At 39.6% G+C, this 17,683-nt stretch overlaps 1 protein-coding gene across 3 annotated transcripts; it reads left to right on the top strand.

The window, feature by feature from the left end:
* Positions 1-621: 621 nt before the first annotated feature.
* Positions 622-12,853, top strand: si:dkeyp-61b2.1 (tumor necrosis factor receptor superfamily member 3). Of its 3 annotated transcripts, none has more exons than XM_064305979.1 (9): positions 622-852; positions 3,864-3,915; positions 5,727-5,831; positions 6,655-6,829; positions 7,359-7,606; positions 8,687-8,782; positions 9,248-9,267; positions 9,889-10,048; positions 11,393-12,853. In XM_064305979.1, exons 1-9 carry the CDS (start codon positions 796-798, stop codon positions 11,599-11,601), a joined length of 1,122 nt encoding a protein of 373 aa, XP_064162049.1. In that variant the 5' UTR covers positions 622-795; the 3' UTR covers positions 11,602-12,853. The 3 variants fall into 3 exon arrangements, with proteins under 3 accessions (XP_064162049.1, XP_064162048.1, XP_064162050.1); XM_064305978.1 differs by having other exon boundaries at positions 9,883-10,048; XM_064305980.1 differs by lacking the exons at positions 622-852; positions 3,864-3,915 and adding an exon at positions 5,309-5,458 and having other exon boundaries at positions 9,883-10,048.
* Positions 12,854-17,683: the final 4,830 nt, after the last annotated feature.

Raw genomic sequence — 17,683 nt, 5'->3', positions numbered from 1 at the left:
CTGCCTTTCAAATTTTTTTCTAGTTTAACCAACACCAAATCTCTGAGCCAATTTTTCAGTCGCACCAGATCAATAACATTTCTTCTTAATCTAATTTTATTTGTCTGTGTGTAAAACAAAGTTAAATAATTACCTGTCCTGATTAATTATGGTTATTACAACTGCCAAACATTTCTTAAAATCCTACTTGGACCTCAAGCACAGTTGGGATGTTTATATTCACAACAACCTACGATTCTACGCTGTGGAAACGTTATCAGCAGCATATGTGATCAAACCAACCTATCTTTATCCTATCTTTCTTACATTTGGCATACTTTACATTACATTACATTATAGGCATTTAGCAGACGCTCTTATCCAGAGCGACGTACAACAAGTGCATAGTTGAGTTACTTGAGTTTAGAAATGTTTTGTCTTTTCTTCCTAAACGGTAACTATGTGCGGGAATATAACATTGGGAAATATTAACATTTCGTAATTATAGGTTATTCTCAATTTCACGCCCAATGGTAACTTGTTTTGCTAGTCTACAAGGTAGTATGTGCAGCCGAAATATCCTTTGTCTGTTACATCGAAACTCCTACGCACAGAACTATTTAACACCACTCAGCGCATGGACGCATTTCACACAACCACAGCTACAAGAGCTCATCGCATTCCTGGAACTATACATGTGTCAATTAGGCAATGTGCACATCTTTCTGAAACATGCGTATGGCGTTTTACGTTTACAGTATTTTAAATTTAAACTACTTCAAAAATAACTAACCTATCCCCATCATTCCTTATAAAATGGAATGGTATCGCTGTATTCTCGCCTCTTTAACTCTGCTTGGTCTTTTCGTTCCGGTGAGTAAGGAGAAGTTTTTGTGTGCGTGTGAGTGAGTTGAAGGGCTTGGGAAGCGCGCTGACGTTACTGGGGTCTGTCACCGGGACTACGCATCATTGTTTGTGTGTCGCGTGGGAGTCATGGTGGGAGTTCACTTTTCAGCTTGTGTCTTTGAATGTAGGTATGGAAATAATTTGTTGTCCTTCGGAAATACTACTGCCTGTCCAACTGGATTTTGGGTGATATCTGCTGTCAATAGAGGACGTCACAAACTTTTATTCTTTGGGACAACAAAAAAAAATCCATTTGGTCCTCTTCTGAACAGAATAAATATGTTAATATTAGTTATATTTCATTCATTCTTGAAAAGCTCGCTTTACGGAAAACCTGAAATTACTAGAATGTAGGAATGAAACGAACCTCTTGTTGCGAGGTTCGTTTTATGTTTGTTCTCCCCCTCCATTACTAACGTGCAGTAACAAAGTAATATCACGCGTATGAGAAATATCAATGGTGAATTACGGAGTATTAATCAGGAGTGGGTTGCTCCATTACCTCTGATGTGTGTTACATTATAACTGCACAGTTTAAGCCACAGTAATTCAGAAAAGAGCATCACTTGCATGCATGCATATGCAAATCTGCGTGAAAACTCATGCATACAGTATATGTAATACTGCATACATCTGAACTGTTATACTCTGTCTTGTGCTCTGTTTTTTTTTATTGTAAACTGAAAAACAAATACAATCTATATCGGTTCTTCTGGCAGATCTCAAAACTAATCAAAGATTTTGATTTCAGCAATGTAGTTTTCCAAAACAAGGTGTACTTTCCCTGCCAGTGAATACCACAGATTTTCACAAATTGATAACAAGATTTCCCCTCGGGTATTTTTGGTTGTGTATTTGGGTTTAATAATTGTTGCAAATACAACCAAACAACTAAAGTTGGTTTGATGTTGCAAAAAGGAATAATAAAAAAAAGTGTTTATCACATTTTTGTTGCAATGCAACGCTGTGGGATTGCAAGGATTGACTGTTTTGGATGACATTCGATAGTCATACTTTAACCTTAGTTTTGAAGCATATGAGGGCTATAAACAAATGTTTTGTTGCTATTTTTTCTAGATGGGAGTTTTTGTTATTGTGCTATGTGAATATTGAGAATGAAAGCTTGTTCGTTGTGATTGCCTGGATTTCTGTCATTGGTTTTGTCATATACATGCTAAAAAGGGATTTTTTTATATAATAGTGTTTTGGCAATCTACAACAAACTTTTGGCTTGGTTCTCTTTTTGACATTGTCTGATTGCAGCCGTTTTTAAATTTATCTTATGGCACATTGCAACATCATATTTTAATGAATGTCTATGCAGCCTTCAAATTCATAAGTTGTGGCATCCACTCTTCCTTTGTTGCAACAAAAATACAATGAAAAAAACCATAATCCAATGTTTAAAGGTCATTAGATGCCTACTGGGTCAGTCTGGGACAGGAGCAGTGGTTACGGGTAAGCCACACTCAGAAACATTAACACTAAATTATACCACCTTTTGTGGAAGTCCCTGTTAGTCTACTTCCTGTCAGTTACTCACTCAGAATGAGCGCTGTGTCATCTCTATACACATTTTATCTCTTTGCCTCTGGTCCTGGGACTGTACTGAAACCCAGCCATACGCATATCTGTACCACGGAGTCCAGTTTCTTGTGTCTGTCGCAGTTTCGATTTAGATGTTTTCCAGCAGAACACCGTTTGGATTTTAAATGACATTTTACTGGGCCTAAGGCACAGAAACCTCACTCTGTCAGGCAGTGTAGTTCTGAAACTGCCGCCCACTCAAGCCAGGACTAATAACTAACTGAACGTCTCACAAGTGTGGAAATTAAGATTCTGTGATTTTCATAAATACAGTATGTAACAGTTGCAGTATGTAGCAGGGGCGACATAGCTCAGGAGGTAAGACCGATTGTCTGGCAGCCGGAGGGTTGCCGGTTCAAACCCCGCTCTGGGCGTGTCGAAGTGTCCTTGAGCAAGACACCTAACCCCTAACCCCTAACTGCTCTGGCGAATGAGAGGCATCAATTGTAAAGCGCTTTGGATAAAAGCGCTATATAAATGCAGTCCATTTACCATTTACCATTTGCACTCCCTCTCCTGTCAAACACGTTGTCATAGAATCTTTGTCATTATCCACCAGTATCTGTTGTTCTTTGACACACAGATACAAAATGCCTTTGGTATTCCTGTCATTTTTCTGTTTATTGTGCATGTATTTTGTAATCGGTGTTTTTCCAAATAACCTGTACCAGCCAGCCAAAATGGGTTTGTGTGAATGTTTTCTTTTGCCTTTTATTATCTTTCACACATTTTTTTTTACCACTTTATGAAATTTTAGCTTTATTACATAGATATGTAATAATTTCTGTGTAAAGTGCCCTTTGTATGATAGATATTTTTGAGTTTACTGGAACTTTCCATTGGTCCAGTGTTGCGATAAATATCTGGATGTGTAGGCTGGGGTCAAAGACAGGAGTGATGTCTTCTGTCTAATGTGGCTTTGGTGGCTTTTCAGTTTGACCAATCACTTCTTGTAAATGGTACCAAACCAAATTTATTTTAAAAAAGGGAAAAACGTTGTGGTGTTGTTGATGTGGTTTGCTACAAAATTATTCCAGTTTTGATCTGGTTTAAATGTGCAGACCTACTCACCAATCACATCCACCAATTTCCAACAATGGATCAACGATCGGCATGCTTACAGGATAGCTTATCTGCTTGCAGAGTAATCCACTCTGTGAAGGTTGCACACAGTGCCGAAACACTGGAAGAGAGAGAAAGCAAGCTGCGAGGTATCAGTAATGTATTAGTAAATACTGTGATGACCTCCTTAGCCTCCGTCCTTCTGCCACTCATTACTGTAGGTATTAATATTATAATTCGGCAGGGAAGATGCAGACCATTGGATAACTGCCTGTTTGTTTCCCCCTGTCTCATCTCTTGTGCTCTCCCCTTCTTTTTCTCTCACTCAGGTGTGTTCGGCCTCATTAAGCAGCTGCCCCAGTCCTCCATCATGTGGCCAAGGTGAAACACTGCACCTGTTTCTCTTCCTCCAGCTTTACTTTGTCCTTTGCAGTTTAATGTCATATAGCAGTGGTTCTCAACCCTGGCTTTGGAAAGCCAAAGGGTCTGTGGGTTGTCCTTGTTGGTCAGAAATTAATTGATCAATTAAAGCAGGTGAATAGAGACTGTCCTTACTTGCTTTCAAGGGGTCCGACTTGTCAGTTTATTTTCAGGAGGAAACAAAACCAACAAACCCTGTGGCTCTCCGGAACTTGGATTGAGCACCACTGCCAAACAGGGCCACAAGAGGATGGGAATATGCAGGAGTAGTAAACAAAAGATGACTCTCGTGTGAAAAATCAAAGTCTGTGAAGTATGTCTTCAACTATATAGCTGGCTCAGAGGGAGGTTCAGCTTTGTTTCAGTGAAAGGGTAAAAAAAGAACAAAGACAATACTCTGCAATAGATCATAAAACCAGGACAACAGGAAGTGGTTTACAGGCAGGAAACTCCAGCTTATAGACACAGATGGGTTTTTTTTACTGGTGGCCTGTCACCTCTCAGTCAGAGAACGGCAGAGAGGGGTTTCCCTTTTCACACCAGAGTCGTCTGCCTGTTGGCCAATGCACTACACAGCAGTTACAGTCAGGAAGCACAAGTGAATGAAGCCTTTTAAGAATGCGGAGCGCTAACACACGACACCGGTCTCTCCCCACTCAAGGGAAAGAAAAGGCATGGCTCCAAACCAGATGAAAATCAGGCTTTATTGCAATATTGGGCAGGCGGTTGCTTTGGATACAATCATAAACAAATGTAATCCAAATACGATTTAAGGTAATGGAAAATGAGGATTGAGCGACAGGGGCGACCAAATAACCAGCACACGCTCTGTGCCCACTGGTTTGTTCAGACTGCTGCAGAATTTCTGGGGGCCTGCATTTGGCATCCCATCCTCCAGGGGTCCCCATAGGCACTCCAATGGCATAGTCAAGTAATTGTGCAGTTGAATTTCTAATTAAGACGAATGTATGAAAATAATTAAGCACAAAGACACCTGATTCTACTTAGTCTTGACTGAAGACCACGATTAGTTAATTAGACAAATCATGAATTAATTTTTTTATTTAAATTTTTTGTACAAGGTAAATGTTATATAACTGCTCTCATTTTTAATGTGGGCATTTCCCACTGCTTCTAACAAAATCTATCATGTCCCTGTACAACATTTAAAAATATTGCAGCATTTCCACTGTAGCAATCAAATTGGATTTAACAAGTGACAGACATTAGTAACCTCTGCTGTCCATCATCATTTGTGCTTAATTAGTGGCAATTACTTTATCAAACTAGATTATTGAAGTGGTGAAAATGGGATAATGGTTTGAGAAGGGGCTTGAAAAAGGCTATCATGACCTCCGGCTCTAGTACAATGTGAGAAAACGAGCTGAGACAAACTGGTGGCCATACTGATGACCTATCAGAATACTGCATGTGGAAATGTGGGAGAAGGCCTCCGGCTAAATCTGTTGAGGACCAACTGGCATGGCACTCAGGGGCAGATTTTGTGAGCCGACTATTTGTTACTCATTGTATGATTGTCTCCGTCTGGAGAAGCTTCTGGTAAATACTGTAACATGGCACAGGCAAGCTTGAAAGGGAACAGCGAGGCCATGAACATTAAGCAAGATGAGAACACAGTCACTGCACAGTAATGGGAAGGTGGCCTAGGGCAAGAAGTCCAGAAGTTATGCGCTGAAGCTATTTCCATTGTAAAGGGCTTTTTTTATCTTGAGATGAGCGGCAAGGTCCTTACTCCACGTCTGTCTCTGCAGGTTTTGGCCTGAAAAACTGTGTTTGTGTCCGCTGTCTTCAGGACCACTACTGGGTGGTGAAGAGCGGGCTTACTTTGTGTGCGCGCTGCACAGAAAAATGTTCAGGTAACCAGAACTGCTGCGGCTAACGAACCCCACCCTGCTACTGAGTGCTAATGCAGCTGGCCACTCACAGACAAATACCACTGCTCATCAATATGTTTTACATTGTTTTCTGTGTCAGACTGCTATATCTCATAACATAACATAACACGCTGTAATATTACATAACATAATGACGAGAACCGGCCATTTAGCTCAACAATGCTCACAATTTTCCTGCCTCTAAAGTGTACCTAGTGCTTGGTTTACCTACGAACTGGATGTCTTGCACCACATCAAGTCTGGTCGTCAAAACCCTCAGTTTCTGCATCTACTACATGACCTGGCTAGCAATTCCACACAGTGACTGCCCTCTGTGTGAAAAAATGCTTCCTAATGTCTGTGGAGAATTAATCTTTTTCCATTTATGCCTCCTTGTTCTACCAACAGAACTCAACCTGAAGAATCTCTTGCAGTTCACTTTGTTAATCCTTTTTATGAATTTAATAGCCCCAATCAAATTGTCCCTAAGTCTCATTTTACTAAGCTTTAAGAGATTAAGCATCTTAAGTCTTTCCTTGTAACTTTTATCTTTCATACCAGGAACCAATTTCATTGCCCTTCTATGAAACTATTCCAGAGCCCCTATATATTTCATGTTATATTCCTAAAAGGAGTCCCAGTGCCCCATAAACCTGTACCAACATTTCCTACAACAAGTTTGTAGCCGTTTCATTGAATACTGCAAGTGAATCTCTGTCTGTCCTTCAGCAGTTGAGATTGGTCCTTCAGTGCTTGAAACACTTGAACACGTGTGCCCTCTTGGTATATCTGTGTACACCAACAGGTTATCTTAAGGAGATAATTCCCTGTGGCCCCACCCAGAATCGAGTCTGCCATTGTGACAGGGGCTTCTTCTGCGAGAGCAAGGCACAGTTCAGCTGCAGGAGGTGTAAGCCCTGCCCTGCTCAAACCTTCTCCAGCGAAATATCTATGGAAGAGTCCTGTCGGCCATACACTGAGTGAGTATGCTACTTTGCAGCAACATTGCACAGAGAATGGTATGTTAAAGTGTTACAATATAGTTGTTATAATACAGAATAATTTTAACATAGTTATTTAATTGTAAATCTTACACTCAATCGACAGTGCATAGAGAGGGTCAGTGCAGCAACAGTTCACAGGTAAAGTTACTCAATGTAAATATAAATGTTAATGTTAAACTATATGAGTGGCATGCTTTACTGTAGCAGCATTGCACATGCTTTACTGTAGCAGCTTTACACAATAGAATGCAATTACATGTAATTGTAAATAAGGATGATAAGTACAGTGCTTGAACAAGACTACGTCCGGGAAATGCACTACAGGACAGCAACATTCAGAGTGAAAAACCAAGAATGTTATTTCTTACCGCCCTCCACTGCTGAAGCGAGGGCCATCATGAGCTGAACATTATAAATGCTGTCTGTCATGAGGGTTGGATTAAATTGTGTTTGTGTGTATGCAAATGCATTTTAATGTGTACGTGCTTGTCTATGTTTCTTTCAGTTGCGCTGGTCGCGGACTGGCTGTGAAAGTAAGTGGTACACCCACGCAGGACCAGCTGTGTGCCGATCCCATCCTGTACCCCAGCCCTCACATTAATCCCGCCGTTGGCAATGCTGAAACCACACAGTTCTCTACCTCTGAGCAAACCATTCCTCTCCCTGTCACCACCGACAAACCCCAGAACACCAGCCTAACCATGCCCCGCACAACTGCTGCCCCCAGCTCCGTCAATGAAAGATTTGAAGAGTGTAAGAGATATTCAAAAATAAGTTTCATAACTGTAGCCTTCTCTCTTTCACTCTGCTCCCTATCCTTCTATCCCACTCCTTTTCCATTGCCCCTCTCTCTCTTTCTTTCTTGTTCTCTTTCTCTGTTTTGATTGACTGAAATGAAACTAGCCATTTTGTAAACAATTCCTCTCAAGTATGACTCACAAGTTTATGAATATACTACTCTTTTCTCTGGAAGTATTTTGCTTGCCCTGCAAACCAAACTGTGCACATGAAAAAGTATCCTGCTATTTAAAAGTTAAATGTAAAAGATTATTTTAATCCAGTTCAATTTCTGAATGTTGAATTTGTCACAGATTGGCCTTCCTAGTGTGAAATGAGAAAACAGTAGCTTCCTACTTCATTTAAATGAAACACTAAATTCAAGGTAGTTGAATGCTGATCAGCACCCTTTGGCACATATTAGACCAGCTTCTTAAATCCTAACTTCACAGTTGTTCCTCATTTTCACTTTGCCAAAGTTCAACACTAGATGATTTCTGAGCTTCTCTTCCCATAATTTTTTTTTTTTATGAAATGTATCATACACCCACCTTCAACCCTCTAAAACACAAGACCACCGGTGGAAAATACATTGTAATCTTGTGTCACAGATGTGAATTGTCTTTGAAGGAGTTTTTCTCAGAGAGGACAACTATACATTATTCCCTGCCAAATACAAATGCAAACTGAACCTCTTTGGCACATGCACTGCTGTTTATAAAAGCTTTATAATTCAACAGAGCTTTGATTTCAATTCAAATTCAATTCAATTATTATTATTATTATTATTATTATTATTATTATTATTATTATTATTATTATATTCAAATGTTACCAAGGTGATACTACAGTAGTATGGACAATACAATTACAAACTAAACCTTATAACTTAATAATAGTAAAATTAATAAGTACTGAGCAATATACTCAAATAAATGAATCAATATATACGTAAATAAATTATTTATTGGATTCATGGGAGTGATTTGTTTAATGTATTTTTGTATTTATTTTATAATCACTGATCCCACTAATCACCTCTCTCCCCGGGCATAGCCTCCTCTTCAGTGGTCCTGGTGGCTGTTTTGTTGGCAGCTGCCATGCTTCTGGTGTGCTGCGTGTGGCACAAAAAGCATGTGCTGAAGAGGAAAGGTGAGGCAGGCGCAGTAACGCACTGGTGCACTGACACTTTTGCACTGATACACTGAAGCACTGACATCTTGATGCACTGAACCACTGACTCTGATGCACTGAATCTTAGTTGCAGGCACACTGAGCACTGTACTGTGGACTGTAACACACTTGATCATGCTGCACTTACATACAGTCACTGAACTACAGACTGAATTATTGGCTTGGAAAAGTTTTTTGAAGACTCAAGTAGTTTTCAACCAGGAAAATATTATTTGTCACTAAAAATGAGAGGAATGTCTGCAGGTGTTTCCTCTGTTATACGTTTCATTTTTCTCAAAATAAAATTGACAGGGCTTTAAACAAATCTGGTTTCCAGTTATTGTAAAATGTGAAAATGTGAAAATGTGAAAATGTGAAAATGACCTAGCTGTGTTAGTGGTGTAGCATCATGGAGCTTTAAAAAAAATGTGATCTTTTTTTCAGGTTGGCCATTTCTGAAACATGTGAGTACTTTCCTATTGTGGAAAATAAGTGATACTTTTGCTTCACCTTTCACCAAATCACATGTTAAAATTTAAAAAAAAACACTATATCAGTACTAACTGGTAATAAAAGCATTATTTCTAGAAGTAGGTAGATAATCAGGATGCAATTTCTTTCAGATGAAACCAGCAAACCATTTTTCAAAACATCACAGAGGTGCACACTCATGCGAAAAATAAACACACTACAAACAAAAGAAAATCAAGGACACACATCACAAACCCTTGGTTAACGAATACAAGATCTAGTGCCAGAGATTCTACTGAGAAACCAAAAAGAATCATTACAAGAGATACAGAAATTAAGCTAGAGGAACATCATGGTGTAGCATGCATACCGAATGAAAATACTCTACAAATTAAGCTCACATTAAATTGCTGAGATGAAAATAATGGTAAATGATGTGCAGCAGTTTGGGCCAGTCAAGGTCTTATTATATGATGGGTTGTGCACTAGGAATTGCATTTTGACAGTGAGGTAACTTACTTATGGTAAGACCTGGAATGGCTTAAACTGCTGCCCATTCATTTTTTACCATCTTTTAGAACGTGACAGAGTAATCGTACTGTGTCCAGTTGCAGGAGCAAGGGAGGAAGGAAGACACAGAGGGAGGGTATTTTTCCGATATGTCCCAAGGGCTTCTGGGTAGTGAGACGGGGCGGGCACAGCCGGTGGGCCCACCCAAACAGCAGGTCGCAATGGATCACAGCGGCAGTGGAGACAGTGTCAGCAACACTGTGGGTGAGTGTGGGCCCCCATTGCTCATACTACACACATTGACAGGCCACAGCTGTGCTGATATTTCCAGTGTATAACCCTGTACAAACAGTTACCCTGAACTACCCCGCCCAGCAAGACTCATCACTCCAGGCTGTAACTCACTGGTTTGTAGGAATAGAGTTAGAGCGTCTGCCAAATGCCTGTAATGTAATGTAATGTAATGTAACAATGAGGTGGCCTTCACTCTGTTTTTCTATGATTTCTATGACCCTTCATCTGTGTGGCTGGGTTACATTATCTTGGTGGACCAGGTTCCCTTTAGCTGTGGTTTCCATCATCTCTGAGGCCCAGTAGCTCTGTCCTTTTCAGGACAAAAGATCAGATGTGCATGGGAGGGGAAAGGAAGTTCAGGACATATAATTTGAGTCTGCTGGATGTTTCAACAGAGTGTCTATGGTAACCAGTTGGTCAGATTCCATCCATCCTCTCTGCTTCCTTACTTTTGGTTCCGTTGATTTCTCTTACTGTAATAGGCTCAATGAATAGAGAAGCATGTAAAGAACTGTGCACCTTTTGCCACCAGTTTTTTTCTTTATCATGCCCCTTCATGAATATCCATGAGCACCAAACTGCAGCATTTCAGCTTCTGCAGTATAAAACCTAACTTAATGTGTGATGAGAATATTGAGTTGGCCATCTGGCTGTCCTATAGAATCTGAGATTTCAGTCTCTTGCTGTTGTCATTAATCGGACTGAATATGACAGAGAGACATACAGTACAAATCCCACAGTTTGACAGGTCATCAATATTTATTAATTATATAAAATAGTATATACTGCTCTACATATCTTTCTTCTAGTATACCAAAATACATTTTCTCTTCTTCCAAGATACCTATTTTTTGCCATAATTTTTTTTTTTTATTATGTTTTGTTTCACAGTTTCACAGGCACAATACATAGTGATCTGTACTTGGAAACTGTATTAATCCATATTAATTTGACTGTGTTCGCATTCTGTTTAATTTGTTTTAATATTTTTTCTTGTTTTTACCACCTATGGATCTTGTTTTTCTTCTTTTTAAATGTTTTGTATGTGTGCAGCACCAGTGTTGTGTAGCAGTTAAACAGCCTGGCTTATGTTGTAACTCAGATGTTGTTCAAATCCCATGTGGGAAACTGCTGTCGTACCATTGAGCCGAGTACTTACCCTGGACTGCTTTGAACCTCCTACCTCCTTGTGGTAGAAATGAATGTTGTCTAAAACATTTAAAATGTGTATGTTGCATTAGGTAACTGCTGCTAAGCAAATACATGTGTAAATGTTGGTAAATGGTTTTTTATGGTTGTCGCGTTCTCCCTCAGGATCTATATACATCTACTCTCCCGGGATGGTGGTTCTTGGTGCAAACACAGCAGAGCAGAGAGAGGAGGAGAAGCCCCCGGGGGAGGCGCCGGCCCACCTCGGCACCCCTCACCAGGAGCAGGGCCCCTCGGAGCTCCCAGAGACAGTGTGCGTACAGGAGGAGGAGGGGAAGGGACTGAGCTACCCGGTCCCAGCCACTGGCAAGTGAGCCCACAGAGAGGGCAATGGAGCAGTGGGGGAACAGAACTGCCACAGAGAAAAGGAGGAAAACGGTGGAGATGATAAACTGCATTCATAAAATGCTTCATAAATAAAATGGGAGAGAAAAACTTTGAAAAACAGCAGGGATGTGCATGTGAATGCGTTTATGACGAGAAACAGGGTGATACGGGTTCATTAAAATGAGCTCATAATGCTAATTTTAATGCTGTTTAAAACAATAAGTCACCCAAAAAGTCAGCTCACTGAAATTCCCCTTGTGCAAAGTCACAGATGTGTGGAGACAGGACAGCATACAAGGGCAGCATGTCTCTATGTGTCACTTCCTGTCAGCTCAGGGGCAGCAGAGCTCCTTCACAGAGCAGCATCTTCACTCTGCACACACACACGCACACACACACTCATACACACACAACCACACACACACGCACACACACACTCATACACACACAACCACACAAACACGTACACACACACTCATACACACACAACCACACACACACGCACACACACACTCATACACAAACACGTACACACACACTCATACACACACACGCACACACACACTCATACACAAACACGTACACACACACTCATACACACGCACGCACACACACACTCATACACAAACACGTACACACACACTCATACACACACACGCACACACACACTCATACACAAACACGTACACACACACTCATACACACACAACCACACACACACACGCACACACACACTCATACACAAACACGTACACACACACTCATACACACACAACCACACACACACTCATACACACACACTCATACACAAACACGTACACACACACTCATACACAAACACGTACACACACACTCATACACAAACACGTACAAGGACACACCCAGTCATTTTTCAGTGTCCAACACAATAGTCTTTCTCTTACACGCTTACAGTTCCTGAGAAGCGTGGGCTGCACCACTGATTAGGTTCATTCGAAATTAGGAGAGGACATTTAAAGTGAACTGCGAAAACAGATATGGTGATTACCTCACATGCACGCACATACAGGAGAAGATCTGCACCATTTTGGCACAACCTCAAATATCCTCTTGAAAGTTCACACATTTGTGTATTTACAACCGATAGTGTTACCATCATTGAAAATTGTTGCATAGAAGTAGTTTATTTTTATTTTGTGCCCTGTTGTAGCTTTGTCGGGAACATGTACATATTTATACATATTAAAGATTTAAATTGGATTGTTTTAATTCTTCAGTTTTCCTCATCGAGAGCATGAATATGTGTCTGAAGGATTTATTATGGTTTGAATGAGTGTGTGTGTGTGTGTGTGTGTGTGTGTCTGTGCGTGCGTGTGTGCATGTGCGTGTGTGTCTTCGCAAAACAGGTATAAGTTTAGAGAAAGGGAGTTTTTGTGGATGGTGTGACCAGAGATGCACTTGCAATTGAATTTGCATGAAGATTTCTGCAGTTTCCCTTAATGCGATGGTTCATCTGGCTTGTCCCCTCCTACTGTTTCCTGACAAGTTGAACTAACATTACCATAGAAAACCTAGCTTGCCAGTAATCTCTGATATCGCAACTAAAATGACCTGGCTTCTTTGGTTCTCATGCTGAGTATTTCTTGGTGCATCAGCACAGCACAAAGTCTCTTACAACACTACCAGGCAACATCTGTGAGCATCAGACTCAGAACTATTCAAAGCAATAAGTAATGTAAGGGGTTTCCATTTGGACCACAAGCTGGTCCCACCTCTTGGTAGTTTCTATCATCATGATAACAATATCCATAGTGTTCCTCACCAGTCTGTCTTTGTGTGTCTTGTGTTGAAGCTTCTGTCTGTGTGTATGAGTGTAAATCGTGTTCTTTTATGATCCTAAGTGATATTTAGGCTTATCAGTGACAATGCCTTGGATGTAGACTAAGGCCACTTGGATGGTCTTAGTCTAAGCATTTAATATTATTGGTATTCTTTTTTACTTTATTTATGATACTCCATGAGCTATGACAAGTGTATGTACACCTATTAAATTATTGTAACAGGTTCTGTTGTTCCTCTCCCCACAAACCACACAGTTCTCTGGTTCAGACACACATGGGCTTTATACCCAATAGGAGAAGGGAACATCATATATAGTTCCCACGTGCACCTCATTCCAGCCCCTGGTCTCGCTGCCAACAGAAGCACATAAAGAGTTAGCAATTACTGAAATTGCCAATAGCTGTGGTTACAGTCCAGCTATGCCCACTTCATCTCTGCCTGCAGATGGCGCCCTAACCACACCACCCCTCCACAATTATCTTGAGCTATAATGTAACAGGTATATTTGAATGTAAGAAAGCATTTGACAAGTGTAGAACTTCCTACATACAACAAAAATGTATTGTTACTTAAATTTACAATTTTTAACTTTTTGTATCATTTGTAAATTCCAAGTATTTAATTACCAGTGTGTAACTTAGGATTACTGACATCCTGTGACTGCTGTCCTACAAGTACTGTTACATAATCCTGAATTGATTAAGGAGGTGTTGCTGAGGTGTCACTATTGTCTGTTTATACAGATGTGCTCATGTGACAACCCTTACCTGACGAAGACCAATTTAGTCGAAACATTGTCACTGCTCACATATTTACCTAAGCATATCACTTGGGATTGTGTGCTGGGATTGCTTATTTTGTATTATTCTTTTTTTACCTAAATTTTGGATGTGTGCATGCCTCTATTATAAAATAATTTGTGTAAAAAACACGTATAAATTGTTGGAGAATGTATAACCTTGCCGAAAACCCGGGGGTCAGACTCCACATATATTCTGTATTATCACATATCATATATTCTACCAATATAGATCTAATATCAATTCTGTGAGGCACATGTCTGAAGAAGTTTAGCTATTGGGGGTCATCTTGGTCAGGTGACTAAAAGCCTTTCCAGACAGGTAACTCTAGAATGGGGAAATCAGAACAAGGGGTTGAAACATTAATGGTCAAATGTTTCATATAAATGGTTAACATAAACATATCACTTCATCTTTGGGGCAGAAGTAATATTGTGATTTTTCAGTAAGATTCTCTTATAAGATTTTTGCACCTTATGCCTAGAGCTTTTTGGAGTGTGTATTTTTCTTCTCTAATAATAGTAAATGCATCATGGACATTTTTGGTGGTATTTTATGATGTAATTGTCATGTATAATTTTGTTTTGCTTTGACAATGCTTGCAAGGTTTCTTCTTATCACATACCTAAATGACATAAAAAATGATTCAGTGCTTGAGTTTGGAAGTTTTTATTGTTTGAGCTGGGTAATGAATGGGGGTTGTTGAAGTCTCTCTGCGCTTATGCAGTCTCAGCTGTTATTCCCAAGGGCAGATAGTCAGACACAACATATTGGCCTTCAGTGGGGACCGAAGGCCCAGGAAAGTTACAGGTTGGATAGCCCCTACCTCTGTAAATGTGCAGATTCTCTGTACTTAGTCCAGTGTGTTTGTTCAAGTGCTTGGTGATGACATAAACAAAGAGAAAACCCTTGTTTCCCCAGAGAGATGTTTGTGTGCCGTCTGTTATTTACACAAGTATTTGTGCATGGAACTGCAGTGGTCTCTTGTTGTCCTGCCACTCTTTGTCTCTCTGATTTGTTTAATGCTCGTATGTTGAGCTTCAGAAGAGATACAATAAATTTCAGGAAGTTTCCACGAACACATGTAAGCAGTAGTGTACTCTTTTAATTCATTAATTTCTTATTTAAATTGTATCCGATACTGTAACTGTACTGTACCTGTGGGGGAAAAAAACACTTTAAAAATTATATTAGGTACTCTCTTGCACTCTCCTTGGCTTTTTGTGCCCTATGATAACTGATTTGTGTCCCCTGAGTGCCAGTATCCAGTGGGTGCTGTTGTGGCAGGTGTATCCAATAGGCTGTCGTTGCCATTGGTTGCTGTCCTCGTTATGTAAAGAAAGAGAGATAATCTGTGTGACTGCATGCACCATGTTTTTTTAGCTATTGTCTGTTTTGTTGTTTTTCCATTCTGATGTGTCATTTAGTTTCAAACTCTCATGTTAAATTTCTTAGGCATTTTCGCAATTTGTACTATCGAAGTAAATGGAAATTTCTATTCAGCTTGTAATTCATGGCATGATTGTTATTCCCAGCTTTCCTGTGTCATGCATGGTTTTGCTTCCTGTACTGCCCACCTGCTAGTGCTGGCTTTACTCAGCGGAAAATGAACCAACACTGATCTGATAGATTTCTGTGTGAAAATGGACATGTTTGAAGTTTGTGAGCGGTGCCAGTTTAGATTCCTTGGTTTACATTTGCATTGGTATACTCAATCCAGCAGAGGGAGACATAGGGTAAAAGTAATAGTTAACAGTCAGTTAATACTCTTCCTGAGCAATGATCAATGTGCACTGATGTTCATGCTGAGAGTGCTGTTTTTAGAGTATATGTATTGTGAATGGCATATGCACCTGAATCTGAGAAAAGCAGTGTGACTTTTTCAGGAGGACTGGTTCAGGTGAAAATGAACAAGCAGGTAAATCACAATAATCCCCTCAGTTACAATTCAATATAATATTTATGTATTAGCTCTCTAGCAGCAATTTCATTTTGGACCTGGTACACAGTGAGAACAAATCATTCAAAATTTACAACATGGATTTAAAACATAACATATACAGTACTATCTGATATCATCCAATAACTGTCATCATATACATACATTGCAACATTCACAGTCAACAATACACCATTCAGTTTCAGTGGACTGATCTACCATGCTTTCACATAAAATTGTTCACAAATAATTAATTGATCATGTTTCCATTGAGCAAAATTGAGAATCTATAATGTACCATATATATTCTCTGAAAACTATTTACTTTGGCTGCTGAGATATAAGTCCACCTTAATGATAGTTTGATGATTATTACACAGCAAAATGTTACTTGCATTCAAGCTGACAGGAACTTCCTCTTCCAGTGACCTTTCTGAGAATGTATTTACATGGCAACATTCATATCAAGGACAGCAGCAAGTATTAGCTCTCAACAGATAAGATGTGTTTATGTCATCTTTCAAGCGTCTTCTTGAAATCTTTGATACTGTACATTATAACAATATTATAAGAGATAAAAACAAAAATAGAAATGTAAAACCTTTATCAAGATGTATTTTCTTGTTGATTAAGTACATTTTCCATGACAGTGAATCTAAGCAAAATCATTTTGCATTTTCAATAAACCAAAACTGTGATTACTGATCTCCTCTTATTACAATTTTTCCAAGTTTCAGACTAATGCTAAATGTAATGCTCTCTGTAAGACAACTTATACACGATCAGCAGTGTTTTGTGCCTCTAAACAGTGTACATTAACCTCAATGTCTTTCTGCCAGCTTGCAAAATCTCAAGATTGTTAATTTTATTGAAGCAATTTGCATTTAATTTCCAGGAATGTTAATTGAATTCACTCAGGTTATTTCAACTTCTCTAAAGACATTTCCTAAATGCTCTCACGATCCTGCTGCGAGGTCTGTGAGGTTTTGAGAAGATGCTCTTTGAGCAGATGCTTATTCGCTTTGTATTGAACCACAGGCAATACAATTTTACAGCTACAGTCCATTCGGCTTTTTTCCAAAGAGATTTTCAATTGGATTGCTTAACTTCAGTCTTACAGTGGAATCTGCACTGTTTAGCAAACAGGATCTCTGTTCAGTAAGACTGATACACAGAAAAACCAGTACCTTCAAAACTGGAACTGAATTCCCAATTCTTGAACGTAACATATGTTACTGTATTGTAGCCTAGCTGTAGTTTAGTTTTTGGACGCTGTGAATTATTCAGGCAGTTGGCTCGATAGGTCGGTGTCAGCTGTAGGCTACGTAAAAAAGAAACTGTACTTGGGTGTGATTCGAGAGCAGTGTGCGTAGACACTAACACACAAGCTTTGGTATGGTAAATTAAGTCTGAATGACACTTTGCGATCCCAATGTCATGAATATGTTTACTTTCACTCCAAATAGAGTATTTTAATTGTGCGCTTATCAAGTTGAGTATTTTCACAAG

This window comes from Anguilla rostrata, chromosome 13 (genome assembly GCF_018555375.3).
Source record: "Anguilla rostrata isolate EN2019 chromosome 13, ASM1855537v3, whole genome shotgun sequence".
Taxonomy (NCBI): domain Eukaryota; kingdom Metazoa; phylum Chordata; class Actinopteri; order Anguilliformes; family Anguillidae; genus Anguilla; species Anguilla rostrata.
The sequence above is the reverse complement of the archived record's forward strand: the minus strand, read 5'-3'. Positions and strand labels throughout refer to the sequence as shown.

Excerpts from the sequence above, each read along its gene's own strand:
- si:dkeyp-61b2.1 (XM_064305978.1), top strand. The coding sequence starts at position 796 with ATGGAATGGTATCGCTGTATTCTCGCCTCTTTAACTCTGCTTGGTCTT. Across the intron at positions 7,607-8,686 it reads CAATGAAAGATTTGAAGAGT|CCTCCTCTTCAGTGGTCCTG; the intron begins GTAAGAGATATT and ends CCCCGGGCATAG. Across the intron at positions 10,049-11,392 it reads CAGTGTCAGCAACACTGTGG|GATCTATATACATCTACTCT; the intron begins GTGAGTGTGGGC and ends GTTCTCCCTCAG.